This window comes from Coregonus lavaretus (assembly GCF_964263955.1).
Source record: "Coregonus lavaretus genome assembly, chromosome: 38".
Classification (NCBI taxonomy): Eukaryota; Metazoa; Chordata; class Actinopteri; order Salmoniformes; family Salmonidae; genus Coregonus; species Coregonus lavaretus.
The window spans coordinates 4888925-4915556 of NC_140025.1; the positions used below are offsets into that span (position 1 = coordinate 4888925).

A 26632-nucleotide genomic window follows, 5' to 3' on the forward strand; every position below is an offset into this window, starting at 1 on the left:
TCTAACTTTACCTGAAAAATAATACAAAAATAAGTAGGACAGAAATCGTGAGGAAGTGCCTTGAAAGCCTAAAGTTGTGTGTGTCTGTGTGTCTGTGTGTGTGCAAGCGTGCGTGTCATTTCCACATTTAGGCTAACAACGCTTCACAGGTCATTAAGAGTGGTTCCCCAGATCAATGAGCCCGCACAAAGTCATCAATTCAACTGGGCCCTCACCAAGTCATCATTTCAACTGGGCCCTCACCAAGTCATCATTTCAACTGGGCCCTCACCAAGTCATCATTTCAACTGGGCCCTCACCAAGTCATCATTTCAACTGGGCCCTCACCAAGTCATCATTTCAACTGGGCCCTCACCAAGTCATCATTTCAACTGGGCCCTCACCAAGTCATCATTTCAACTGGGCCCTCACCAAGTCATCAATTAAACTGGGCCCTCACCAAGCCATCAATTCCACCAGGCCCGAGGCGAGTCTCAGTGTGGACCCAAACAGCTGATTCATCGATGCTTTACGATACGCTTTTAAATTTACGCTGATTGAGGAGAACAGGCCAGGGCCAGGGATAACCCTATCCAGCTTGGTGCAGGGCAGCAATGTGGAGGACCTGGTGACAACTGTTCAATGTAGCACAATGGTGATTGCAGAGTAACACTAATCATACAGTGCATTCGGAAAGTATTCAGACCCCTTGACTTTTTCCACATTACAGCCTTATTCTAAAATTGATTAAATTTCCTCACCAATCTACACACAAAACCCCATAATGACAAAGCAACAATAGGTGTTTAGAAATGTTGGCAAATTTATTAAAAAGAAAAAACTGAAATATCACATTTACATAAGTATTCAGACCCTTTACTCAGTACTTTGTTGAAGCACCTTTGGCAGCGATTACAGCCTTGAGTCTTCTTGGGTATGACGCTACAGGCTTGCCACACCTATATTTGGGGAGATTCTCCCATTTTTCTCTGCAGATCCTCTCAAGCTCTGTCAGGTTGGATGGGGAGCGTCGCTGCACAGCTATTGTCAGGTCTCTCCAGAGATGTTCGATTGGGTTAAAGTCTGGGCTCTGGCTGGGCCACTCAAGGACATTCAGAAACTTATCCCAAAGCCAATCCTGAGTTTCTCCCATTCTTCTCTGCACAGCTATTTTCAGCTATCTCTCCATAGATGTTAAATCTGGTTCAAGAAAAGGCTCTGGCTGGGCCACTGAAGGACATTCAGAGACTTGTCCCGAAGCCACTCCTGCTTTGTATTGGCTGTGTGCTTAGGGTCATTGTCCTGTTTGAAGGTGAACCTTCGCCCCAGTCTGAGGTCCTGAGAGCTCTGGAGCAGTTTTTCATCAAGGATCTCTCTGTACTTTGCTCCGTTCATCTTTGCCTCGATCCTGACTAGTCTCCCAGTCCCTGCAGCTGAAAAACATCCCCACAGCATGATGCTGCCACCACCATGATTCACCGTAGGGATGGTGCCAGGTTTCCTCCAGACGTGACGCTTGGCATCCAGGCCAAAGAGTTCAATCTTGGTATCATCAGACCAGATAATCTTGTTTCTCATGGTCTGAGAGTATTTAGGTGCCTTTTGGCAAACTCCAAGCGGGCTGTCATGTGCCTTTTACTGAGGAGTGTCTTCCGTCTGGCCACTCTAATATAAAGGCCTGATTAGTGGAGTGCTGCAGAGACGATTGTCCTTCTGGAAGGTTCTCCCATCCCCACAGAGGAACTCTGGAGCTCTGTTAGAGTGACCATCGGGCTCTTGGTCACCTCCCTGACCAAGGCACTTCTCCCCCGATTGCTCAGTTTGGCCGGGCGGCCAACTCTAGGAAGAGTCTTGATGGTTCCAAACTTCTTCCATTTAAGAATGATGGAGGCCACTGTGTTCTTGGGGACCTTCAATGCTGCAGACATTTTTTGGTACCCTTCCCCAGATCTGTGCCTCGACACAATCCTGTCTCTGAGCTCTACGGACAATTCCTTCGACCTCATGGCTTGATTTTTGCTCTGACATGCACTGTCAACTGTGGGACCTTATATAGACAGGTGTGTGCCTTTCCAAATCATGTCCAATCAATTTAATTTACCACAGATGTACTCCAATCAAGTTGTAGAAACATCAAGGATGATCAATGGAAACAGGATGCACCTGAGCTCAATTTCAAGTCTCATAGCAAAGGGTCTGAATACTTAAATAAGGTATCTCTGTTTTTTTATTTTTAATAAATCTGCAAACATTTCTAAAAACCTGTTTTCGCTTTGTAATTATGGGGTATTGTGTGTAGATTGATGAGGACATTTTTTTATTTAATTCATTGTAACGTAACAAAATGTGCAAAAAGTCAAGTGGTCTGAATACTTTCCCAATGCACTGCATATGGCTACTGCAGCGGTACTAGAGGAGTGAGAAAAGAAAGTAATTTGATGAGAAGTGATTGCCAAGCTATACAGTATCAATCCCAGATATAGGCCCACGTAGTTACTGAGATATCTGCACATTACATGGGCTGACGAATGGAACAGGCCGTGATTAATCAGAATGTTCTCTTTGCAATAATAATCTCAGATGTTCTCCGATAATAGATAATTGGTCCACCGCCCACCATGCTATTAAGTAGCAGTGTGATCCACAAGAAAAATGTGAGTCCAGGTGGTACTTAGTGTCCATGAAAGCAGCAATGTTCTCCCTCTCTACCCGTCTGTCTTGCTCTTTTCACTCGCTCTCTCTTCTCTCCCTTCTCTCTTCTACCTCCTCTCTCTCCTCCCACCCTGTCTCTCCCTCCCTCCTCCCTCCCTCCCTCCTGATGAGACGCTACACTTAAGGTGTGGTATGAGACCAATTAATCACTCGCCAACAACTTTCGCTTTATTCAATTTTCATAAACCTGATTTTCTTCTCCATGCCTCAGTCTGAAATTAAATTCCAGCACAGGGAGGATATACTGTAAACCGATACCTAGGCTATATCTACCTATCTATACCCCACAATCACAGATGAACATCAGAGTAAGATGATTATCTGAGGTTTGCCGGGAACTCATTTTCTCTGGATGATGGGTGGGAAAGCTGTGTGGGTGCACTTAGAGGAAGAGAGGGATGGAGGAAGATGGAGAGAGGAGGATAGTGTGGTAGGATGATGGGAGTAGAGGAGGAGAGAGTGGTAGGATGATGGGAGTAGAGAGTAGAGGAGGATAGTGTGGTAGGATGACGGGAGTAGAGAGTAGAGGAGGATAGTGTGGTAGGATGACGGGAGTAGAGAGTAGAGGAGGAGAGAGTGGTAGGATGACGGGAGTAGAGAGTAGAGGAGGATAGTGTGGTAGGATGACGGGAGTAGAGAGTAGAGGAGGAGAGAGTGGTAGGATGAAGGGAATAGAGAGTAGGAGGAGAGAGTGGTAGGATGAAGGGAGTAGAGAGTAGAGGAGGATAGTGTGGTAGGATGACGAGAGTAGAGAGTAGAGGAGGATAGTGTGGTAGGATGACGGGAGTAGAGGAGGAGAGAGTGGTAGGATGATGGGAGTAGAGAGTAGAGGAGGAGAGAGTGGTAGGATGAAGGGAGTAGAGAGTAGAGGAGGATAGTGTGGTAGGATGACGGGAGTAGAGAGTAGAGGAGGAGAGAGTGGTAGGATGATGGGAGTAGAGAGTAGAGGAGGAGAGAGTGGTAGGATGAAGGGAGTAGAGAGTAGAGGAGGATAGTGTGGTAGGATGACGGGAGTAGAGAGTAGAGGAGGAGAGAGTGGTAGGATGATGGGAGTAGAGAGTAGAGGAGGAGAGAGTGGTAGGATGAAGGGAGTAGAGAGTAGAGGAGGATAGTGTGGTAGGATGACGGGAGTAGAGAGTAGAGGAGGAGAGAGTGCTTGTCTCACAGACAATACTCTTATCGTTTACCTCTACACCCCTCTACAGCTCCCCATCGCTCTCTGTCACTTGTCATATAAAGCCTTAGTCATTCTTGTCTGAGCAGCAATTTCTCTGTCTGTTCTACTGTCCTCAGATTGCCCATCACAGACTCAATGCCCTTGACGACTCCCTTCAATCAGATAGGAGGAAACTTCAGCAATATCAGCATCTGGCTCGGATTAAGCACCACACCACTTTTTGTCAAGTGCATTTCACAAGTTCCAGACAAGCACAACGTCGTTTGATCTATATATTCGGACTGTAGTACGATCAGCTTGAAGATACAGATTTTAAAACGCTAATATTTAGCACTGACCAGCAACGCTCTGGTTAACTATAAGACACATCGTCTCCCCTAGTTGAGCAGCATACTAAATTGGGCCCCTGAAGTTGTAAGCAAAGACAACGTGACCATATACATCGCATGGCAACAAATCAATCCGTAACAATGTCCAACTGCCAGCCCTGAATGGTTGAACACCGTATTGATAGAGCCAGTGGCCAACTGGCCTATAGCTTTTACAGTGACCTGAACACAACCCTCATTACACTGGCATTATCAATGAAAAAGTAGCACACCAGAATGAGGTCTGCCGAGTGCCAACACTCATAATGAATGTAGTTAATCAAGAGGAAAGGGCTCCATTAACCACCTTGTTTACAGAATCACTGAGTCATTAACTAAAAATAACTTCATCAGACACAACTGTACTTAGAGGGTTAATTTAAACACAATTCATCTACTTGACTGCATTAGGTCAACCAATTTGAATTAGCCTCATCTTTGACAAACATTATTTATTTGTCATTATGAACTGGGTGGTTCGAGCCCTGAATGCTGATTGGCTGACAGCCGTCGTATATCAGACTCATACCACGGGTATGACAAGACATTTAATTTTACTGTTCTAATTATGTTGGTAACCAGTTTATAATAGCAATAAGCACCTCAGGGAGGTTGTGGCATATGGCCAATATACCACGGCTAAGGGCTGTATCCAGGCACTCTGCATTGTGTCGTCCATAAGAACAGCCCTTAGCCGTGGTATATTGTCCATATAGCACACCCCCTCGGCCTTACTGCTTAATTGCCAAACTCGTGTTTGTTTAATGTCATGATTATTCAATAGCCCATAAAGAAACTTTAAGGCAGATTATAGTTTTAGTTGTTTTGAAAGGTTCCTGTTGACAAGAATATCTATGTCCGAAATGGCACCCTATTCACTATATATATAGTGCACTACTTTTGACCAGAGCGCTGGTAAAAAGTAGTGCACTATATAGGAACAGGGTGCCATTTCTGAGGCACCCAATGTGAACCGTTCCATTAAGATGAATGCAGGACATAGAGTTTAGTTTCATCCTAGCTGGGTTGGCACCAGGTCATTCCCTGTGGGAAAGTGAACAGAGCCAACGTTTCCACAGGCAGAGCATTATACAGGACTGGCACCCCATGGAGAGCTAAGAACACACTGGAAGCCTATCAGTAGACCCAGCTCGAAAACAGAAACGGAGGTCATTTTAATCGCTACAAAGGGCTGCAGTTGTGTTAGTAATTATAATACCTCAGTGGATAGAGAGGATTATGTACAGCACAAACCTGATTACCTAGGTTGGAGCGAACACACACACACACACAGCGCTTTACGGCTAAATAAACATAGAAAATAAGCAGGCCTACACTAGAGAGGATTCAAATCAACTGGTGACTGACTAAAGCAAATATTGCCTCTCTTAGGTGATAGCATAACACCTGCCTTGCATACATGTCACTGGTTGAAGTAACCCTGGTAATAACCAAATCAGAAAACAGATGGAGGTCCAGCCATTTACATACAGAGGTTGTCCTTGGAGGAAGCCAAGGTTGTAGCAGGTGGCTGGAGATGATTGGTTTATGTTCTGAAAAATGTCCACTGACCCCATGGGGGATGCAATCAATTCAATACAACAAGAACATAGCAGTCAGCAAGTTCACGTGTGTGTGTGTGTGCGTTCAAGGCTTGTGCGTTCAAGGCTTGTGCATTTAAGCGTATGTTTAAGCGCGTGTCCGCATTAGGAATCACGGTGTACAGTACGTAAGCCTGATGGTATTTGAGTGTGAGGAATGCACAAAGCAGTAACACTCACCTCCCACCTCACAGCACTTCATCTGCCTCTATCTCAAAGACAGAGAACACTCAATAACTATTCCAGCTATGCTCCCGTGATCTGGCTTTTTGTGTGTGTGTGTGTGTGGTGTGTGGTGTGTGTGTGGTGTGTGTGTGGTGTGTGGTGTGCGAAGCCAAAAAGCTCTGTCTCACTACAGCCCTGACAACATTATTTCAGTGCTCTCAGCGCTCTGGGCCCAGAGAACAAAGAGAGCTGTAGTGGATTTAGAGTTCCCCCTTCAAACAGTGTCACCAGGGTTATATTCATTGATCAATAGTTGGATTGATAGGGAAGAATATGTGTTACTGGTAGCAGCAGAAAACACCCTCAGGTTACTCACTATTTATACAACGGGTGGGTCTAATCCTGGACGCTGATTGGTTAAAACCGCATTCCAGCCGGTGTTTATTCAACAAGTTACCACCAGCTAAATCTATGACGTTGAAATGCCTATTTACTCTGTTCCATCTCACTGCGCAATCCACTGTCATCAGCCCAACCAGACAGTCCACTCTCTGGACATTATCTCCCATTTCTTTTAGACAAGCAATTGGTTTTCAACAGCGGAGATTTGTATAAAACTTGCGGTCTGTCTCTCCGACATTTGCAACATTGTTTCCATATTGAAATGTGATCTCCAGCTGTCCCATAGTAGTGAACGTGTCGGGGGTCGGGAGTCGGGACGAGACAGACAGCTTTTCTCAGCCAGTCGAAATCATGAATCAGCATAGTTGTTATGGACATATACAAAGAAATGTCAACAGAAAACAGGTCAAACAAAACATAATGCAGCTAGTTTGCAGTCTTTCTAGCTTCAGTTTGAAGTGATTGTGTTAGCTGTGTTGTTGGCTAGCTCCTCTGAACAACAGTGTCCTGACGAATGAGCACATTTTCTATGCCAGGGGAAATCGCACCTCATTGGCTCATTCTTATGAATGTATCCAAATCCATGTCACTAGAAAACAGCTTAAACCAATGCAAATGCAGCTACTTTGCAGTTACTCTGGCTGCACTGTTTGACATGACTAAGTTAATCGTAGTTGGCTAGCTAGCAAGCAAGGGATAAGAACGTTGCCAGCCAGTATGGCAATGGAACATTTAGAACGAACGACTGGGTCGCGTCCATAGATACAGAACAAAAAGACTTAACGACTGGGTCGCGTCTCTGGCAACCGAACCAATAGAACGAACAACCAGCCAGCGTCAGTAGCAACCCTAGATTTGTGTCAGGACTATATCTCATGGAAGAATGAAATAGTATGAATAAATTAATCAAAATAAAGTTTTTTATGAAAATATGTCAATCATTATTTGAATATGTTGGTAACCCGTTGTATAAATGTGATAATGCCTTCGAAGCCAGTGTTTGGAGGATATATTGGCACGGTTTACCTGTGCCGGCTTCGAGGGCATTATCACTTAAACAGATATAGTATAGGCCTAATAGTCCAATGCAGACCAGAGTCACATTCAGTAAGCAAATGTGTTGAACGTGGCAGATAGAAATATCATGAATAGAGCCAACATGACTCCTTATTCTGTCAGAGAGGAATGTCTGTTCTACATAACATATGTATATCTGAACACTCCACAGCGATGCTGTTGGGAGTTTGATAGAGAATACAGGAAGTAGGTTATCACTGTGATAAGACATAAGAGCCAGATCTGTGTAACCTCTGTGAAGCTTATTATAACTATCCACCGAGCAGAGCAGCATGGCGTGTTGCAAAATAAATGTTTTTACTGATGGAAACATCTTCTAGTGCTCTCTATCCTTCCAGAGGGATCCACATGGCATGGTGTTGCAAGTTGAAGGTTACAAATGCATTCCACTGACAGAGCAAATGGTGGATGGTGAAGCATGATGCAACCTTGGGAACAATGCAATCTTGGGAGCAATATGCAACCAAGACTGACATCCTTTGACTGAAAAGGCATGGACATAAGCCAATGAAGAGTGGAAGACCATAATATCCAAAACCATTAGGGAGGAACAGCAGTGAACTATGTTTCTAGAGAGAGAGAGAAAAGAAAGCCAGCCATACCAAAGATATCCCATAAACTAAATAGTTGGCTCTGGTTGCATCCCATAAACTAAATGGCTGGCTCTGGTTGCATCTGGTGTTACCATCAGCTGTCATAGCTTGGCTTTACAGTTCTTAAAACTCAATACCATTCCCCTCCACTCAAAACCAGATTAATTTAACCCCCAATTTACTACATGTGCCCTTGAGGTTCCCATAACATACAGTAGGAGACTCTATCAGACTGTCATGATGGAGGTAATATATCGATCTGTCAGCTGCAGTCCAGAACAGCCATCAAATGATCGATTATTCCCTAAACAGCACAACACGTGCCATATGTCCATGGTGAGCTGTCCACTCTCTGCCTGCCTAGGGCTCCAACTCTTTTCTTCTCAATTTATCCTCACTAAACATTATGTAGATTATTCACTGCCATGGATGATAGGGGAGATTAGAAATGTGAAAGATGTTTCCTGAAGTTCCAAGGCTCATTAATTCACAGAGAGAAAGAGAGAACAAAAGTGAGAGCGAGAGTACAGATGGTGTACAGCTACATCAGATAAGGGAGTATTCAGGGACAGTAAATGCCATGGGCCATGGCCTGTTTCTCCTGACAGAGATTTACTACCAACATCCTCCCTGTCTCGCTCTCTTTCTTTCTCTCTCTTACACATTCTAAGTCTCTCCATCTCTCTGTTTTCAGCATAGGATGCATTGTTGATCAGAGACCTGGCACTGGGAACAGACAAGGTGCAGGTTTTTAATTGCATTGTCTGTCAAGAACTCTGACAACTAGGCAAAGCACTGGGAGAAATCCTCTTGGTTAGTTATCCTATTCTTTCAGTTAGAAGTCTCATCTATCTTGTGCATTTCTAATGCATGCGCCTATTCTTCACTGATAACATTGAATGGCAAGGTTCCATCTCATCACAACTTCAGTTCCTATTGCTCAGTATCACTGTTGAGTGTCGACCATTAAAAAAATATATTTGCATCACCTTGCGCTTTCGCGCCATTGGAAATGATCTCCAATTCTCTGTGAGTATGAACATCTTAGTATCTACCAACGGAGATTAATTAATTAGCCTAATAAGGGTAAGAGTTCTACCCTATCATTCCACAGTGAGAATTACCGGAGATCAGCTAATCCCAGCCGTTGTCCATCCAAGAAAACCTTTAAGCCTTGCTCTTCATATTTCATTAGTCCTTACCTCCTCTGACCTGGGAAAAATATGCTTCAATGCCTGAACAAAAGCTGCTTTAATACCTGCATTTCTCCTGATCGATCACACCAGCTTTACCTTGCCTGATAATGAATAGCCTAAGCAATGCCTTCCTTACAAAACAAAACTCTTCTGTATTAAACACACTGTTTACACATCAACATCCTTGAGAAAACATTGCTAACTGGACAGTGTAAGTGTGTGAGGTAGTCAAGCATTTAACAGTGTTTAATCATCCTGAATCACATGATGAGGTGAGACGCCTCTGTGGGGGCACCCCTAGAAAACAGCAGAGAGATGCCCTGCCGTACGCACACACTCACCCTGGTCCACCCACCTACACCCTTAACCCAACTCACCCAGGGTGTCTTTGATGTTTTTCACCAGCGAGGCCTTCTTTAGGCTGTTTTTCCTCTCCACATAGTTAGAGGGGACGTAGCCGGTCCGGTTGGAGGCATTCCTCACCCTCCACCATGTCTTACTGTCATCCAGGAGCCACAGCCGCTCATTTTTCCGGATGTCAAGTTCCTGTTCCTGCTGAGCCGAGTAGTCCCACTTGGCTATAACTATCACCTCCTCTGTCATCTTTCATGGAGTCCCTCTGGAAGAGAGAGACACAGGGAGACATACTGTTAGGTCAGGGTGGGGTTAACAGTAGGGCTGTGACGATATTCTTTTTGCGATATTCTTTCCAAAATGAAGCAGACCAAACCTCTTTAGTCTGTTAAAAACCTGCTTTATGTCAAATAAATACATGTAACTCTGGATGACAACATGATGTTTGTTTCCAACATTAGGGCTGTTTTCCTAAAGAAGTTATATCCGCTTCGTGTTTTGTTTCCTTGCCACGATATTAAGGAATCGTCCCTGCCCTAGTTAACAGGGAATTTAACATACCAATACAAACACAGATGAACACCAGCAACACACACACATTACTATAATGATGAGGTGAGAAGTTTCCGAGCAACATTAGAAATTATGAGAACCGGTTTCACTCACTCAATCACACACACACACACACACACACACACACACACACACAGAAGCCAATCTCAGAGGGATGGTGTGTCTCAGACTGACAGTGTGCAGGCCTGGTCTTGGCACTCGCGTGTCTGCCACACAGCTGTTGTTGTAAGACATCTGGCAGAGCGGAGCCTCTCTGCCCTGTAATTCAGGTTGGCTGAGACCTACCGTGTGTGTGTGTAAATGACTATGTATGACACTCAGGACTCAAGGTAAGTAGACCTACATGCAGAACTACCCCACTAACTGCAATCAAAGGAACCCTCTCCTTCCCTCCTTCTAGACTGAGCTGGGAGTTCCAGCTTTGCTTCCAAACCACACAAGAGCCTCTCCCTTTTACCAGCTTCTCTTATTCATCTTAAATGTACTGAATTATTCAGCGACACACGGAGCAGAGCACTGTTCTATGTTAAATGTGTCTATAAACACGACTTATGGAGGGAGGGAGGGAGGGAGGGAGGGAGGGAGGGAGGGAGGGAGGGAGGGAGAGAAAGAGAGAGAAGGGAGTAGAGAGAGAGAGGGAGAGATAGCCGGAGAGAGAGAAGGGAGTAGAGGGAGAGAGAGAGAGAGCGAGAGAGGTAAGACAGCCAGCACATGCAGGCCTAATAAGGTATAAATCAAACAGCTCCAGGAGATATCTAGTGCTGCTGCACAGAGGGTCAACAACAGAAGGACTGGGTGTCTATTCATGGAGCGAGAGAGATGGAGGGAGGGATGGGAGAAAGAGAGAGAGAAAAAACGAAAGAGTGAGATACCAAGATAGAGACATTAGGGACATGGGGGGGGAGGAATTAAGTAAATGAGATGAGAGAGGAAGTTAAAAGGAGACAGTAGAGAAAGATTCAGGGAGAGAATGAGAAATAGAGACAGCAAGAGAGAGAGAGAGACAACATGGATGGTGTCTCCAGCAAGACTGTGGTGTTAGACAGAGGTATTGCAGTGACAGGCTGTTTTTCCTTCCAGGGCCAGTCAGAGCTGCGCTCCCCCATCGTCCTGACACCCTCCACAGGGATGAGGCTGTGAGCCAGCCAGCACCGGAGTCCCCAGGCCTCTCACCCATCACCCTTCAGCGGGGCGGCCTTGACAAGTCAGGGAGGGAGGGAGGGCTGGGGGGTTCGAGGCGCCAAGCAAAAATGATAATGCACACACTTCAGAGCTGTCACACTAACCACTGGCCACTTCTCTGCCTGACTGAGACCACCTTATTCACAGTTCATACAGTCTCTCTCCAACTCTGAGGGACAGTTTACCGGACCCAGATCAAACTCTTTGAATAAAAAACATGCTCACCTCGATTTAAAGTTCTCTTTAGTCTAAGAATAGGTTTAACCAGGGTCCAGGAAACAAGTATGTGGGGCTGCAAGGGTTGTCTCTTTACTGATTCGCTGTTATTTCTACAGCCCATTGAGGTTGATATGACACAGTAAGGCTACAGTAAAGAACCTCAGCGACCCAGCAAGAGAAAGCCACTATTGTCTGAGAGTGATGATGTCACAGGAATTCTTTCCTCTCTCATCCATGACCGTAGGGCAGGAAGAGCCTGATAAAGGCTACTGTCATCAACTGGCAGGGTTAAAGGCACAAACAAGTTGAAGAACTTCTATTCAAGCAGAAGTTGCTTTAGGCCTAACACTGAAAACAGACATGCAAATTGCAAACCCATAAAACATATTTACCTCACCACACCATAAATCCTTCTTTGCCTGCCAACATATTAAAACACCTTTATTGATTATACAGTTTTAGTTAGTCAACTAGACTTCTGTCTGATAGTACCCTAAGCTCCTTTTCTTTAGAAACATTTTAGGTTTTATCCCAAGCATTGGGCATATAGGGGCGATTCAGTGGGAAGGTCAACCTAAGCATGTACAAATAAAGTTCGGCATTTCCAAATGAAACCACGTTCATAATTATCCTTAAGGTCTATATTTATTTATTTGACCAGTTTAACTAGGAAATTGCATGAATTTTGACCATTACAGGGTAGGAGGCCAAGTCTCAAAAAATGTTTTTTAGACATTCATATTTCATGGCTTTCAGAAAGGGCTCACAGAGCTTGTTCGTCCACTCACAGCTGTCTCCCAGTGTTAGTTATGAAGATGAGGTGTTAATGAAGCAATACAGAACAAATGTAAGCGTCTTGAGTTTTGTTTGCATGTTCTACTGTCTTGTAAATATATGGGGGGTGACTGGGACATGCAATGTAAGATCCATAACGTTTTTTTAGGATACGTTTTTGTAAAACATGCACCTTACATCTTTAAACTTTCTCTGTAAAGCCAACTTTCAACAAGGTTTTATATGGTCTATAATTGGTTTCTCTTTTCATTGTCAGTATCCTTTTTACGCGTTCTGATATCCGTAACATCCATAACGGTTGTGGATGTGATGGATATTGGATATCTAGGGCTGGGAATTGCCAGGGACCTCATGATATGATATTATCACGATACGATATTATATTTATATATATTATATTTATTGCGAGTCAATACTGTGATTTTATTGCGATTCCATGTTCCAAACATATTGCTCACCATATATCTGCTGCAGAGGGACAAGAGACAGCCATGAGAAAATGAGTTTTGATGTAAATAAAAGCACTGAAAACAAATTGGCTCCCTAGTTAAAAGAAAACAAATTAGCTCCCTATTTAAAAAAGAAGATGGAGAACAAGCTATGATGGAAAAACATTGACGTTTTGGTGCAGGTACAGCCAACTAGCGCAAACATAATATTGTGATAGTCAAAACGATATATCGTCAAAAATATTATCTCAATATGTCACTGCATCGATTTTTTCCCCATCACTATTGATATATCTTAGCTTCAGAAGCTTGTGCATTCATCAGATTTAGTGTGCTGGTTCTGAGAAGTATTCATTAGACTTTTCCTGAAACAATTGTTGATATCTTGAAAATGTATGCTGAAATGCATTTCTCATACATGACAGTACTGTTGTTTAGATATAAAGATGAGAAGAGTGTTTATCAACAATCTGTGAAAAGCCCTGGAGTGTCTTTTCAAATGAAAGCCCCCAAAATATACAGACTTCATTCAGTGTCCAGAAAAGTGGATTGGCAGTCCAGGCACATGTACAGGGAACTGCCAATACAAAGGAAACACTTGAGTAAAATGTTAGATAAAGTATATTGAGAAACGGAGGGTGTAGCATCCCATAACGGAGGGTGTAGCATCCCATAACGGAGGGTGTAGCATCCCATAACGCAGGGTGTAGCATCCCATAACGGAGGGTGTAACATCCCATAACGGAGGGTGTAACATCCCATAACGGAGGGTGTAACATCCCATAACGGAGGGTGTAACATCCCATAACGGAGGGTGTAACATCCCATAACGGAGGGTGTAACATCCCATAACGGAGGGTGTAACATCCCATAACGGAGGGTGTAACATCCCATAACAGAGGGTGTAACATCCCATAACGGAGGGTGTAACATCCCATAACGGAGGGTGTAACATCCCATAACGGAGGGTGTAACATCCCATAACGGAGGGTGTAACATCCCATAACGCAGGGTGTAACATCCCATAACGGAGGGTGTAACATCCCATAACGGAGGGTGTAACATCCCATAACGGAGGGTGTAACATCCCATAACGGAGGGTGTAACATCCCATAACGGAGGGTGTAACATCCCATAACGGAGGGTGTAACATCCATAACGGAGGGTGTAACATCCCATAACGGAGGGTGTAACATCCCATAACGGAGGGTGTAACATCCATAAGGTAATCCTTTCTAAGGTAATCATGGTTTTTGTGTTCAGCAATGGCAATCCATGCTTTGACCTGAGACTTACAAACTCAGCTATGTTGTCATCTTCCTCCACCACTGCTCTGCTCTGTCTGTTCACACCCTGTTCAGCTTGGTGTGCGGTGGAATGCCAGCAGAGTGCCGTGGTAAGTTCTTCAAGAGATCTAATATTTTATAAAAAGGCAACAGATCATTGTAACTGTAAATAGAACATTTCTCACACCTTAATCATTGTCAAAACAGTTATGGTAGAGTATATGAATCTTACAACATGGAGAAATAACTATATTGCGTTTTCTTCTCAGAAGATGGAGATAAGCTGTCCGAGGCTTATTCAGGAGGGTTTGGAAGATCATGACCTGCTCTGGCATCTCAAAAGAAGAGAACTGAGACAGAAGGTCAAGATCTCAGCCTCGTCTAAACACACACTTATATACCCGCACACACACACACACACACAGTGGTCTACAAAAATCACAATTTCTTATTGTGCATCTTGTGTATTTTGTGCATTTCCACAAATATAATACTGAACTGAAAGGAAGGTTAAGCAGGTATTACTTAATAATAACTTTCAAGTCTTTAATAGATCATTACGGCACAAAGCATGTATTAACCAATAGCAGAGAGCACTTATGGAGAGCAGGGATTACCCTAGAGAACCAGGAGGCTGGGGAGGACGTGGACCAGTTTTCAGTGTAATTGCATAAACGTGCAGCATGGTCGGAGCTGCCTGTAGTGGGTAGAGAGAGATTCCTAACGGGTTTAAATCAGGCCCAACTCAGCCAATCCCCTCATCTCCGTCTCAGCCAGCTCTGTAATCCAATCTGAGGATCCTTTTCATTCGTCTGAGAACCAGGAGAGAAGGGGAGGAGAGGGGGAGAGTAAGAGAGAGATGGGGGAAGGTGAGAGAAGGGGATGGGGCGAGTAATACAAAGGGAGAGGGAGAGAGAGAGGGGGCAGAAAGAGTGATGTCTTTCATTAGAGAAAGGAGGACGGGGGGCCAATGATGATCAATGTGACGACCAGGAGAGAGCTGGAAGAGAGGCTCGTCATCATGCCACTGTATGACTCAGTATGAGAGCAGCAGAGTGCTATCAAGACAATGACCTCAACCGGGAAACCTGTGGACTGACGGGGCTGCAGTGCAGAGCTTCCAGTACAGACGGGGTTAGAGGCTATAGGAGAAGGCAGTGCAGAGCTTCCAGTACAGACTGGGTTAGAGGCTATAGGAGAAGGCAGTGCAGAGCTTCCAGTACAGACTGGATTAGAGGCTATAGGAGAAGGCAGTGCAGAGCTTCCAGTACAGACTGGATTAGAGGCTATAGGAGAAGGCAGTGCAGAGCTTCCAGTACAGACTGGGTTAGAGGCTATAGGAGAAGGCAGTGCACACAAGAGGGAGAGTATGTGGATGGAGCGACACAGAGGCCCATTAGACACAGAGGCTCAGCACGGTTCCCACAGCCAGCTGTGCTCTCCGCTCCACCCCCCTTCCCCTCTTCGACCCCCTGCTGGCTGGGTGGCGTGTCTCAGCTCACCTAGGCCTAACCAGCCCTGACAGCAGGGACCACTGCCAGGGTACCATGTCATGCCATGCCAAGAGGAGGGCATGTGAGCAGTGTGGAACTAATAGACACATTTTGTGTGTGTATGTGTGTTTGTCAGGATTGCGGTTAGTCGGTAATAGCTGGCTTTTGGCCAATAAAAAAATACAAAAGTCAATAAATAAAATTGCCGCCGGCCAATTGTCCGGGAAAAGAATACAAAATCTCATTGCGAAAATGTTTTAGCCTATTCATTGATGGAAATACCAGTTGAAGTAAATACATTTGACTGGTCATGCTCATCGGTCTATAGGTTCATTTGCTTAATTTAGTGGTATTAAAATTGGTGAGTTTGTACAGTATATTCGTTATGCATCTTATTTATTACATGCGTACAGCATACAGATACAGAGTCTTTGAGCGGAAAATCTGTCAGACAGCGCGAGCTGCTGCTACATCAGCGTGTCACACACCACTTTGCAATGACCTGGAGGCAGCATACATTTTTAAAACATATACTTAATTGTTTGAAACCTGAACCTTTTACTACATATTATGAGGCATGTCTTACCTTGTAGGCTAGCCAAAATCAGACCATATCCGTGGAGGCAATTATTTTATATCAACTTTGTTTCATTTTCCAGTAGCCAAAGGCACAATCATAGTCATATTAGCAATACATGCTAGTTGTTGCATTTTAAATCTCCCCTCTTTCTACATTTCCAACAGATATTTTCATCTCTGTCACTTGAAACTGTGTGCATGTGCGGTGCCCTTTTGACAAGTGTTTTCCCGCTTATTGCATTATTGAACAAACCTTCGCGAGTAGTCTACTGCCTTGTGCTCATTGCTGCCCTTATAATGTGAAGAAATAATAGTTTATCAACATTTTAAGCTAAACGTTCTGATCTGTTGCATTAAACTCATTGCTTTTTTATGGGGGGTTTTATGTCGCCTAGGCCTACTGGTTGTATGAATTTGGAATCAATCGTTCCACAACTGTCCCAGAGTCTGTTTGGAATAGGCCATGTATTTCTCAACAAGCTGACCAATATAATGGGTCAACTTTTCTACTATGGGGGATAGTAGATTGACATAGGCTTGTGATTTTGCTGTTCGTTACGCATCTTGTTGGCTGTGGAAAAGTAAATGTGGACAATTATTGGAACATCTTCAAAAGTGTGCATCAGAATTTGGTAAGAAGGACTGCACATTGTTGAATCCTCGATTTGCATGTTCTGTTAATATGAATTACAATAATCTAAATGTGATTTCTGTCATTCTGTGCACCGTGGGTGGACGCCCTAATCAGAATATGCACCCAATGCATATGGGTCCGGTAAATTTCTCAAATGTCCTGTAAATTAAAATGCCGCCAGTCAAATGTCCAGCGCCACATTTTCCTAATGGAAACCCTGGTGTGTCTGTTTGTGTGACAGGAGACAGGTAGTCCCTAGGGTCCACTCTTTCTCAACTTCATTACATGAACTACTCTGTCATCCTTTGATCTCTACTAGGTATCCTACAGCAACCATGTCTGATGGGACACCAGAGTTGTAGTTCAGTCTAAAAAAGTATATTCTGGAGGCTTCAAGCACACCACTACTCCCCGTACAGGGATACAGACACTCATTTTTAACCAATTTGAAACATCTGCTATTGAGCCACCCATCAACCCCTGCAGATAGCCTAGAAGCCAGCTAAGTTTCTCTGGGTCTTTCTCAACACAGGGATGAAGAACTCCTGTCCTTGAGGGCCACAGAGTCAGCTACCTTTCCTTATTGCCTTTGAATGAGTGCTACATTTACACTTTGCCTGGGAGCAACAAAAAACTGGATGTGGTCCTGGAGGACTGGAGTCTGTTGATGTGCCTGTCTGAACTCCTGTTCAAACACTGGGCCGAAAGCTAGAGTCTACACAGACCAGCAGAACAGAAGGATGAGACATGCAGAGCCAGAGCTGAACACGGCAGCAGCCCGAAAGGCGGCTTCCATTTTTATTACAGCAACATAATGCTCAGAGCATGGTGAACAGCAGCCAAATACACTGTGCTGGGGGCAAAGAGAGGGATCATCTGTTCAAAGGAGAGGGGGGGAGCGAGAGCAATAGAGGGAAATAGAAAGAGGAAGCGAGTGACAGAGAGAAAAACAAGAGACAAATGTCCTCCATCCATAAAAGTCCATGGACTTTTAAATTACATTTAGTCAGGCTTAGTGTGCTGATGCCCAGACAGAGTAATCCCCATCGTCGTCGTCATCATCATCATCATAATAAATGTTCTTGGATATGTCTGGCTGGGATGTGACGAGTCCACAATCCCCTGTTGAGGGTCTGATGTGTAATTGTGTATCTCTAATATGCAGATGGTTTAGCTAGCAGAATGTGTGTGGGTCACGAATCAACACATCTGTCATAAATCACTCCAATTTGAAAAATAAAGATGAAGCCCTACAAACTATCAAAATGTTGGTTGTTCAAAGCACAGGGGGAGGGGACGACGACCCTACGTAGGTGGAATCAGGTGTTAGCCTGGAAGTAAACAGTATGACTTACATAAACAGGACGGACCATATCCAAAACTGTCTTGATAAAGGTTTGTTGATTTGGAAGTCTGCGTATTCTTGCTGTGCAGGCCACAGTAGTAGAATGGTGTGCACTAGCTTGTGGCTTCCCAGTCTAGGAGAAATACAGAGAGCCGGGTTTAGCCATGCTCTAGTTCACAGAGGCGCAGACAGACAGGTGCACTCAGGTGTACAGCTGCTGCAAGCTGCAGGCTTAAGTGTGGGTATGACGGTTATAGATTGAAGCTCTTATAGATTGGTGTCATACTACAAATGTAAAAAAAAAAAATGTTTTAATCGAGATTCATATGAATACAAATTTAAGTGTAGGCCTAGGCTATTTCAGTGCTGGCTTACAGTGGCTGAACTGGAAAGCGTCCCTATACTCACTGTTGCACCACACTGCTCCCAAACTGCACTTCCCTAAGAAAGACAGATGAGCGGTTGGGTTCAGACCTGCTAAAATCACTACATTTCCCCATGCAGTTGAGACCTGGAGACGAGCCTGTTTTAAAGAATGAGGAATAAGTCAATGTGATGATCCAACAGTATTCAGTTCCACTTATCCCACAGTACCATGTTGAACGGCTTTTTCAAAGGTCAACGTTTTTACTACAGCTCTACAGCTTCTCTCTTTTGCTCTCTCTCTCCCTCTCCTCCCAGCGCAGCAATTTCTTAATTTAAGTGACGTTTGCTTTTATAACCCATAAATGTCTCTGAGCGCTCCCATTTCTCTTTCTCAGTAATAGTCTGTTAAAGATAAGGATCTCACTACCAGCTGTAATAGGAAGGTATTTTATGTTGTTCTTGGTTCTCGCCGATTCTCTTTGAATTTCTAAAGCCTGTCCTTGAATAAGAGGAAGACCAAATACTGCAAATTAGCAATGTATCATCTGATTCTCATTCTGTTCTTTAGTTTTTCATGAATAACTTCCCTTTAGGGGCCACATTGTGGTGTTTTGTAATATTAGTTTGTGGAAGCCGTTTGATCAGACACAGCCAACATATCTCAACACTAGGCTGGTTCAATACAATGAAGACAGGAAAGACGTCTTCAAATCAAACGGTGTTTGTCACATGCGCCGAATACAACAGGTGTAGACGTTACAGTGAAATGCTTACTTACAAGCCCTTAACCAACAATGCTGTTTTAAGAAAAATAAGTGTTAAGTAAAAAAACAGATAACTAAAAAATTAAAATAAAAAATAATTAAAGAGCAGCAGTAAATTAACAGGAGCGAGGCTATATACAGGGGGTACTGGTACAGAGTCAATGTGCGGGGGCACAGGTTAGTCGAGGTAATATGTACATGTAGGTAAAGTGACAATGCATAGATAATGAACAGAGAGTAGCAGCAGCGTAAAGGGGGGGGGGGGATTAATGCAAATAGTCTCATATGTATATACTGTATTCTACACTATTCTACTGTATCTTAGTCCATGCCGCTCTATCATTGCTCGTCCACATATGTACAGTACCAGTCAAAAGTTTGGACACACCTACTCATTCCATGGTTTTTCTTTATTTTTACTATTTTATACATTGTAGAATAATAGTGAAGACATCAAAACTATGAAATAACACATATGGAATCATGTAGTATCATGTGGATGGCAGGAAGCTTGGCCCCAGTGATGAACTGGGCAGTACGCACTACCTTCTGTAGTGCCTTGCGGTCGGAGGCCGAGCAGTTGCCATACCAGGCAGTGATGCAACCAATCAGGATGCTCTCGATGGTGCAGCTGTAGAACTTTGAGGATCTGAGGACCCATGCCAAATCTAATAGGCTTTGTCGTGCCCTCTTCACGACTGTCTTGGTGTGTTTGGACCATGATAGTTTGTTGGTGATGTGGACACAAAGGAACTTGAAGCGCTCAACCTAGTCCACTACAGCCCCGTCGATGACAATGGGGGCGTGCTCGGTCCTCTTTTGCCTGTAGTCCACAATCATCTCCTTTGTCTTGATCATGTTGAGGGAGAGGTTGTTATACTGGCACCACACTGCCAGGTCTCTGACCTCCTCCCTATAGGCTGTCTCATCGTTGTCGGTGATCAAGCCTACCACTGTTGTGTCGTCGGCAAACTTAATGATGGTGTTGGAGTCGTGCCTGGCCAGTCATGGGTGAACAGGGAGTACAGGAGGGGACTGAGCACGCACCCCTAAGGGGCCCCCGTGTTGAGGATCAGCGTGGCAGATGTGTTGTTACTTACCACCTGGGGGCGGTCCGTCAGGTAGAGGGAGGTGTTTAGTCCCAGGGTCCTTAGCTTAGTGATGAGCTTTGAGGGCACTATGGTGTTGAACGCTGAGCTGTAGTCAATGAATAGCATTCTCACATAGGTGTTCCTTTTGTCCAGGTTGGAAAGGGCAGTGTGGAGCGCAAGAGAGACTGCATCATCTGTGGATCTGTTGGGGCGGTATGCGAACTGGAGTGGGTCTAGGGTTTCTGGGATAATGGTGTTGATGTGAGCCATGACCAGCCTTTCAAAGCACTTCATGGCTTCAGACTTGAGTGCTACGGGTCTGTAGTCATTTAGGCAGGTTACCTTAGTGTTCTTGGGCACAGGGACTATGGTGGTCTGCTTGAAACATGTTGGTATTACAGACTCAGTCAGAGACAGGTTGAAAATGTCAGTGAAGACACTTGCCAGTTGGTCAGCTCATGCTCGGAGTACACGTCCTGGTAATCCGTCTGAATGTTGACCTGTTTAAAGGTCTTACTAACATCGGCTACGGAGAGCGTGACCATACAGTCGTCCGGAACAGCTGACGCTCTCATGCAAGCTTCAGTGTTGCTTGCCTCAAAGCGAGCATAGAAGTAATTTACCTTGTCTGGTAGGCTCGTGTCACTGGGCAGCTCACGGCTGCGCTTCCCTTTGTAGTCTGTAATAGTTTGCAAGCCCTGCCACATTTAACGAGCGTCGGAGCCGGTGTAGACTGTTTTTTTTGCTGTTTAGTGTCCCTGTCTATCTGTCAGTGCCTGCCTGGTTAGCACTGGTCTGTAGAGGCTGTTGGTGTTATGACAGCTCCCATGGTGCTCTCTGGACTTGGGGTCACGCTTCTGACTTCCTGTGTGCAGGGGTCCCCTTGTGTTGCTGCCACAGTCTCCTCCTCCCCTCCTCCGATGGATCCCTTCTTCCCTCCAGGGTCAAGTCTTTCCCAGCAGCTGGTTCAAAGCAGTCAGGAGTCACATGGTTGACACTGGGCCAAGAGACCACAGTGCAAACTGACACCACGGCTTTGTTTACACAGGCAGAACAATGTGGATGTTTTTTTCCACTAATTGGTCTTTTGACCAATCACATCTGATCTGATTGGTCAAAAAAATTTAAATGAATTGGGCTGCCTAAACAAGGCCACTAGTATCAGAAGACAGACCAGAAGAGGCTGGCTGACACATTGGCTGCTATAGGGCCAGGCCAATCCAGTGTTGGCACAGCTGTGGTCTAAAACACAAGCATACACACTTTCATTAGACCTCTATTGTAATATTGAAGAGGCACAGAACTGAAAAGAGGCGAGCTTATTAGACATATTTCTACATCTATTATCTCAACAGAAACAGAAGGATACTAAGTGATTTAATAGCTTTGCTTGACACAGAAAAACACACAGTTTGATCCCAGTTTAAGTGTGGGGGAGTGTTCTCGGCTTCGCTGCCTCATTTGCCTTCTTCCTTAAATGACAAAGATCCTTTAGTAGGAGTGAAAGCATTGCTGCCAAGAGGCAAATCAATTCTAAAGCTGGGGACATTTGTTTGCATGCCAGCCAGCCGCCAGCTCCTCTGTGATCAATCTCACTGTGCCTTGTGCTGATTTTACAACCCAGCCAATGCCATTTCCCTCAACAATAGAAACGGACAGAGTTCCAGCTTGTTTGAGGAACAGAATGTCTGTATCATTGTACAGTGCTGTTAAAACCGCTGCCAAACCAAAATAAATTGACCTTGAACTCTGTCTTATATAGTGCTCTAGGGGAGCAGGGGGGAAGGAGGATTCTCTCCATCTCTGTCTCCCACTCAGAGTCACAGCATTCCCATGCTTTCTTTATACCGGGGACCAAAAATCAAGACCAATCGTTTTTCATGACAATGTGGCCTGACCAGTTATAGCTTCTAACAGATGGCTAATCCGACTATACTTTGAGGGTGAAAGCAGCAGTATCCCCTTAAAAGGTGGTAATCCATGATGTAAAGGGAGCTTACTGTTATTACACTGTGAGGCTGAACAAGTATAAGCCATTCAAATTGCCACCGTGACTGTGGAGAAATGATTTTCCACGGAACAAAATATAAACGCAACGTGAAGTGTTGGTCCGATGTTTCATGAGCTGAAATAAAAGATCCCAGAAATGTTCCATATGCACAAAAAGCTTATTTCGCTCAAAATGTGCACAAATTTGTTCACATCTCTGTTAGTGACTATTTCTCCTTTGCCAAGATAATCCATCCACCTGACAGGTGTGGCATATCAATAAGCTGATTAACCAGCAGGATCATTACACAGGTGCACCTTTTGCTGGGGCCAATAAAAGGCCACTCTAAAATGTGCAGTTGTGTCACACAACACAATGCCACAGATGTCTCAAGTTTTGAGGGAGCATGCAATTGGCATGCTGACTGCAGGAATGTCCACCAGAGTTTTTGCCAAATAATTGAATGTTCATTTCTCTACCATAAGCCGCCTCCAACGTCGTTTTAGAGAATTTGGCAGTACGTCCAACCGGCCTCACAACCGCAGACCACGTGTAACCACGCCAGCCCAGGACCTCCACATCAGGCTTCTTCACCTGCAGGATCGTCTGAGACCAGCCACCCGGACAGCTGATGAAACTGTGGGTTTGCACAACCGAAGAATTTCTGCCCAAACTGTCAGAAACAGTCTCAGGGTCTTGACCCGATTGCAGTTCGGCATCGTAACCGATTTCAGTGTACAAATGCTAACCTTCGATGACTACTGGCACGCTGGCGAAGTGTGCTCTTCACGGATTAATCCCGGTTTCAACTGTACCGGGCAGATTACAGATAGCGTATATTTCTATTGACTGATTTCCTTATATGAACAGTAACTCAGTAAAATCTTTGATATTGTTGCATGTCGCGTTTATATTTTTGTTCAGTGTGAATTGGCACACATCTGAAGGCAGAATGCCTGCAGATAGGAATGGATTATTGCAGGTATGTGCGCCTGCGTGCGTGCTGTGTGTGTCCCCGTGTGTGTGTGACAGGATTGAGCTGGGCTTGCATCATCCATCCACTCAGAGAGAGATGTTTATGGGAGTGAGGCGCTACAGGAGAAACATCCTGTGTAGCCTGTGATGATGGTGTGTTGACAGTATGACAGCCCGGTGGAGATCAAGGTAGTTTGGAATCACCGTCTGTCCGCTTCCACACAGCCAGGCATCCATCCAGCTAACAAGGCTTCCAGCAAACAGTGACAAGCCTATCCCATCTCCTGAAAAATGCTTCTCACCAAGTTTCCTTCCAGCTTGACCCACTTAACTATAGCCTGGTTCCAGATTTGTTTGTGCGTTTGGCTTTACAGTGACCATTCGTGAGTTGGCAAGACAGCACAAACAGATCTGGGTCCATCAGGCTACCATTTAACATGGTAAGAAGGAATGCACTATATGGGCAAATAATCTAATTGCGATTTTTTTACCATATAGCTAAACACTTGGATGAACTGTTGTAATCATATAAATAAAATTAGTATTCTGAGTATATGTTTGGTACGACAACTAATGACAAAGCCATGTACAGTAGAAGTTGTTGTGACAGGGTAGGAACCAAAGTGTTTTGTCAGTGTGTGACAGGGTAGGAACCAAAGTGCTTGATCAAAATCAGACACGGTAGGAACCAAAGTGTTTGGTCAGAGTGTGACAGGGTAGGAAGCAAAGTGTTTGTGTCACGAGAATTGTGTTCTCTCAATGGTTGCAAGCTTTGAATAATTCCCAGAGGGTGTAAGGCTCTGGTTTATTAATGAATTAAACAAAGTCCCGTTCTGCGATAGGTCAGTCTTTTTATTCATTTATTCACGCTAAAAACACACACAGCCTTTTTATATGCCTTCACACAAAGGAACTTTGCTCCGCCCACCTTTAGGCGGCCTGTGACTTTCCACAGTATAGCTTTCAGCAGTTTCTAGGTCCCCCCTTACTATGGAATGTTCGCCTCCAACAGTTTCTACCCATCTTCCCTGTTAGTGGTTTTATTGTCTTAGAACTCTAAACACAGTTTATACATTTATACAGTATCGGGGTGGAAACCCTTTAGTCATTACTTTACACATACAAATTATTCTATCAGTTTGATCAGAGTGGGACAGGGTAGGAAGCAAAGTGTTTGGTCAGAGTTTCTCAGGGGACCGTTATTACATTTGAATGTTACATTTATGGCATTTTAAAAAATTGCAGCCTCTGCGATATGGATATTGCACATGTCAATATTGCAATTTAAATTAATTGCGCAGCACTAATGGTAAGCATCAGTTCATTTCACTATTAGCCTACACATCGTTCATTTAAGAAAGAGATTGAGTACATAGGAGCCTATCAGACCCCAATGATGTTGACGAGTCCCACATTTCAGATTTCACCCAAGCCATTTGAGGACATGTGAAAACCTCGGTGGCTCTGGGAAAACAGCCATTTAATTCCAAACAGATCTGAGGCAGCGGTGGGAAAAGTAGCATTGTGTAGCCTGCTGGGATGAGAGCAACAGTTAGGAGGATGGTAGGGTAAAAATAGAACGGGAATGAAGGGGCCAAGGGGTTAGAGGTCAGGGGTCATAGTGTTAAGAGAGACAGGAGAGTCCCAATGGCTGTCAGAACCATGTAGGCTAGTCAATAAAAAAAACACCCTAGTAAACCTTTGGAAGCCTTCAACTTTTTTTTCAAGCCGAGAAAAAACTAAAAGAAGAGAACAAACCGACCCTGTGTGAAAAGAGAAATCATCCAAGTTTTACTGCCAGGGCTCCAAGTACAAAGAAGAAAGGATGTAAAAACAGCTACAGTCAGTGGATGCTTGGCCAAAAATCCCCCCCCCGGTTCTCTTTCCTCTCCACCTGACCATCCTCCCCTTTTCCCTTTCTCAGAATGCCCCTGAGTGTTAGTCTTTGATCTGGAAGAGCTGGCCACAACTTGTGACGCACAGAGCATTATTGGCTCTATAGTACATCATACTCCCTGTAACTTTCCGTCCTCAGTCTAACTCTCCGACACTGACGCAGGCAGAGCTCATAAACACAGTACTCATAAACACAGTACTCATAAACAGTGTCCGGTGGTCGAGGATGGAGGAACCGAAAGAAAGACGGCACAGCAGAGGTGTGGAGTGATGAGGATTGTATTGAGGACTAAGGCTACTCTTGAATTATTATTGAAATGTGGTGTGCTTTCTGGCGCCACGTGACTGCTTTAGCTTCACCCAAGTGGGTACTTCATTTTGGTAATAGTGAAGGAGTAGCTAGCTACACCTACTCCGGAGTCCTACTGCAGTGGCTGAGCTCAAACTTCATCCGAGTCCTACTATGGAGAAGCCACACAGACGGGAGGGACAGCGAGACACCTTGATGACACAGACCAGCTTTGCTTGCTCTCCCCCTTATGACCACTTTCCTCCAATGACCGCTCAAGCCATGAACTTTCCTGACCCTCTCATGACCTTCCATGAATTATGTTGTTTTTCTAAATTGCTTGTCTTTTTTTGTTGCTTTAAATCGCTTTAAGATAATATTTTTTATGAATAGCGGTATAAAAGTTGAATAAATTATTTAGTATTATTCTAAACAGAGCCTCGCACAGTCACAATGTTGTTAACCCTCAGTGGCAGAGCTATTTCTCTCACCCACTCCCTTTCTCAACACTCAGCGTGTAACTCTGACCCCAGTACCACCCCAACTCCATTAAAATAACTCTGTCAAAGCTGCTGCTGCAGATACATGTTGATGACCAAAACCGGTCAGTTTTGGAAGCCGTTTTTTGGTTTGCCATAACGCAACAATGCATAAATGATTGATCATATCATATTGATGTGGTTCTTGAGACGCTCAACTTTTCTCCAGGCATTGTAAATACTCTATGCAGATTGCAGAACTATGTTTCTGGAACACACCTCCTGACCACCTGGCACGTGGTCTGAGTTGCCTAGCCTAAGGACAGCATTGGTATTAGAAGCAGCTAGTGAAGGTGATATGTAAGGTCTAAATATATTATGTGGCCATGAAAAGTGAACTAACAAGTTAGAAATAATACATTGTACTTGAGAGAAAAAACGAATTCAAACAAAATCCTTCAAAACGTTTCTTAAAAGCCTACTTTATACTTAGCGACTTGGTCTAAGGCTCCTTAAGTCGTTTTGTCCTCAGTTTAACACTACATGGATTCGTCGTTTTTGTCCTCAGGGACACTACATGGATTCATGGATGGTACCACTGCC

At 44.3% G+C, this 26632-nt stretch overlaps 1 protein-coding gene across 2 annotated transcripts in view; it reads right to left on the reverse strand.

Annotated features, from left to right (window-relative positions):
- nck2b (NCK adaptor protein 2b) overlaps positions 1-26632 on the reverse strand; it is an 84423-nt gene that overhangs the window by 11940 nt on the left and 45851 nt on the right. The window contains exon 1 of one of the 2 annotated variants that reach the window (XM_084155457.1): positions 9648-9891. The exons of the other annotated variant lie outside the window; for it this stretch is intronic. Within the exon in view, the coding sequence (XP_084011583.1) occupies positions 9648-9873 (226 nt within the window). The 5' untranslated portion in view covers positions 9874-9891. Of the gene's footprint in view, positions 1-9647; positions 9892-26632 lie in introns of those variants that run through there. 2 annotated transcript variants of the gene reach the window in all.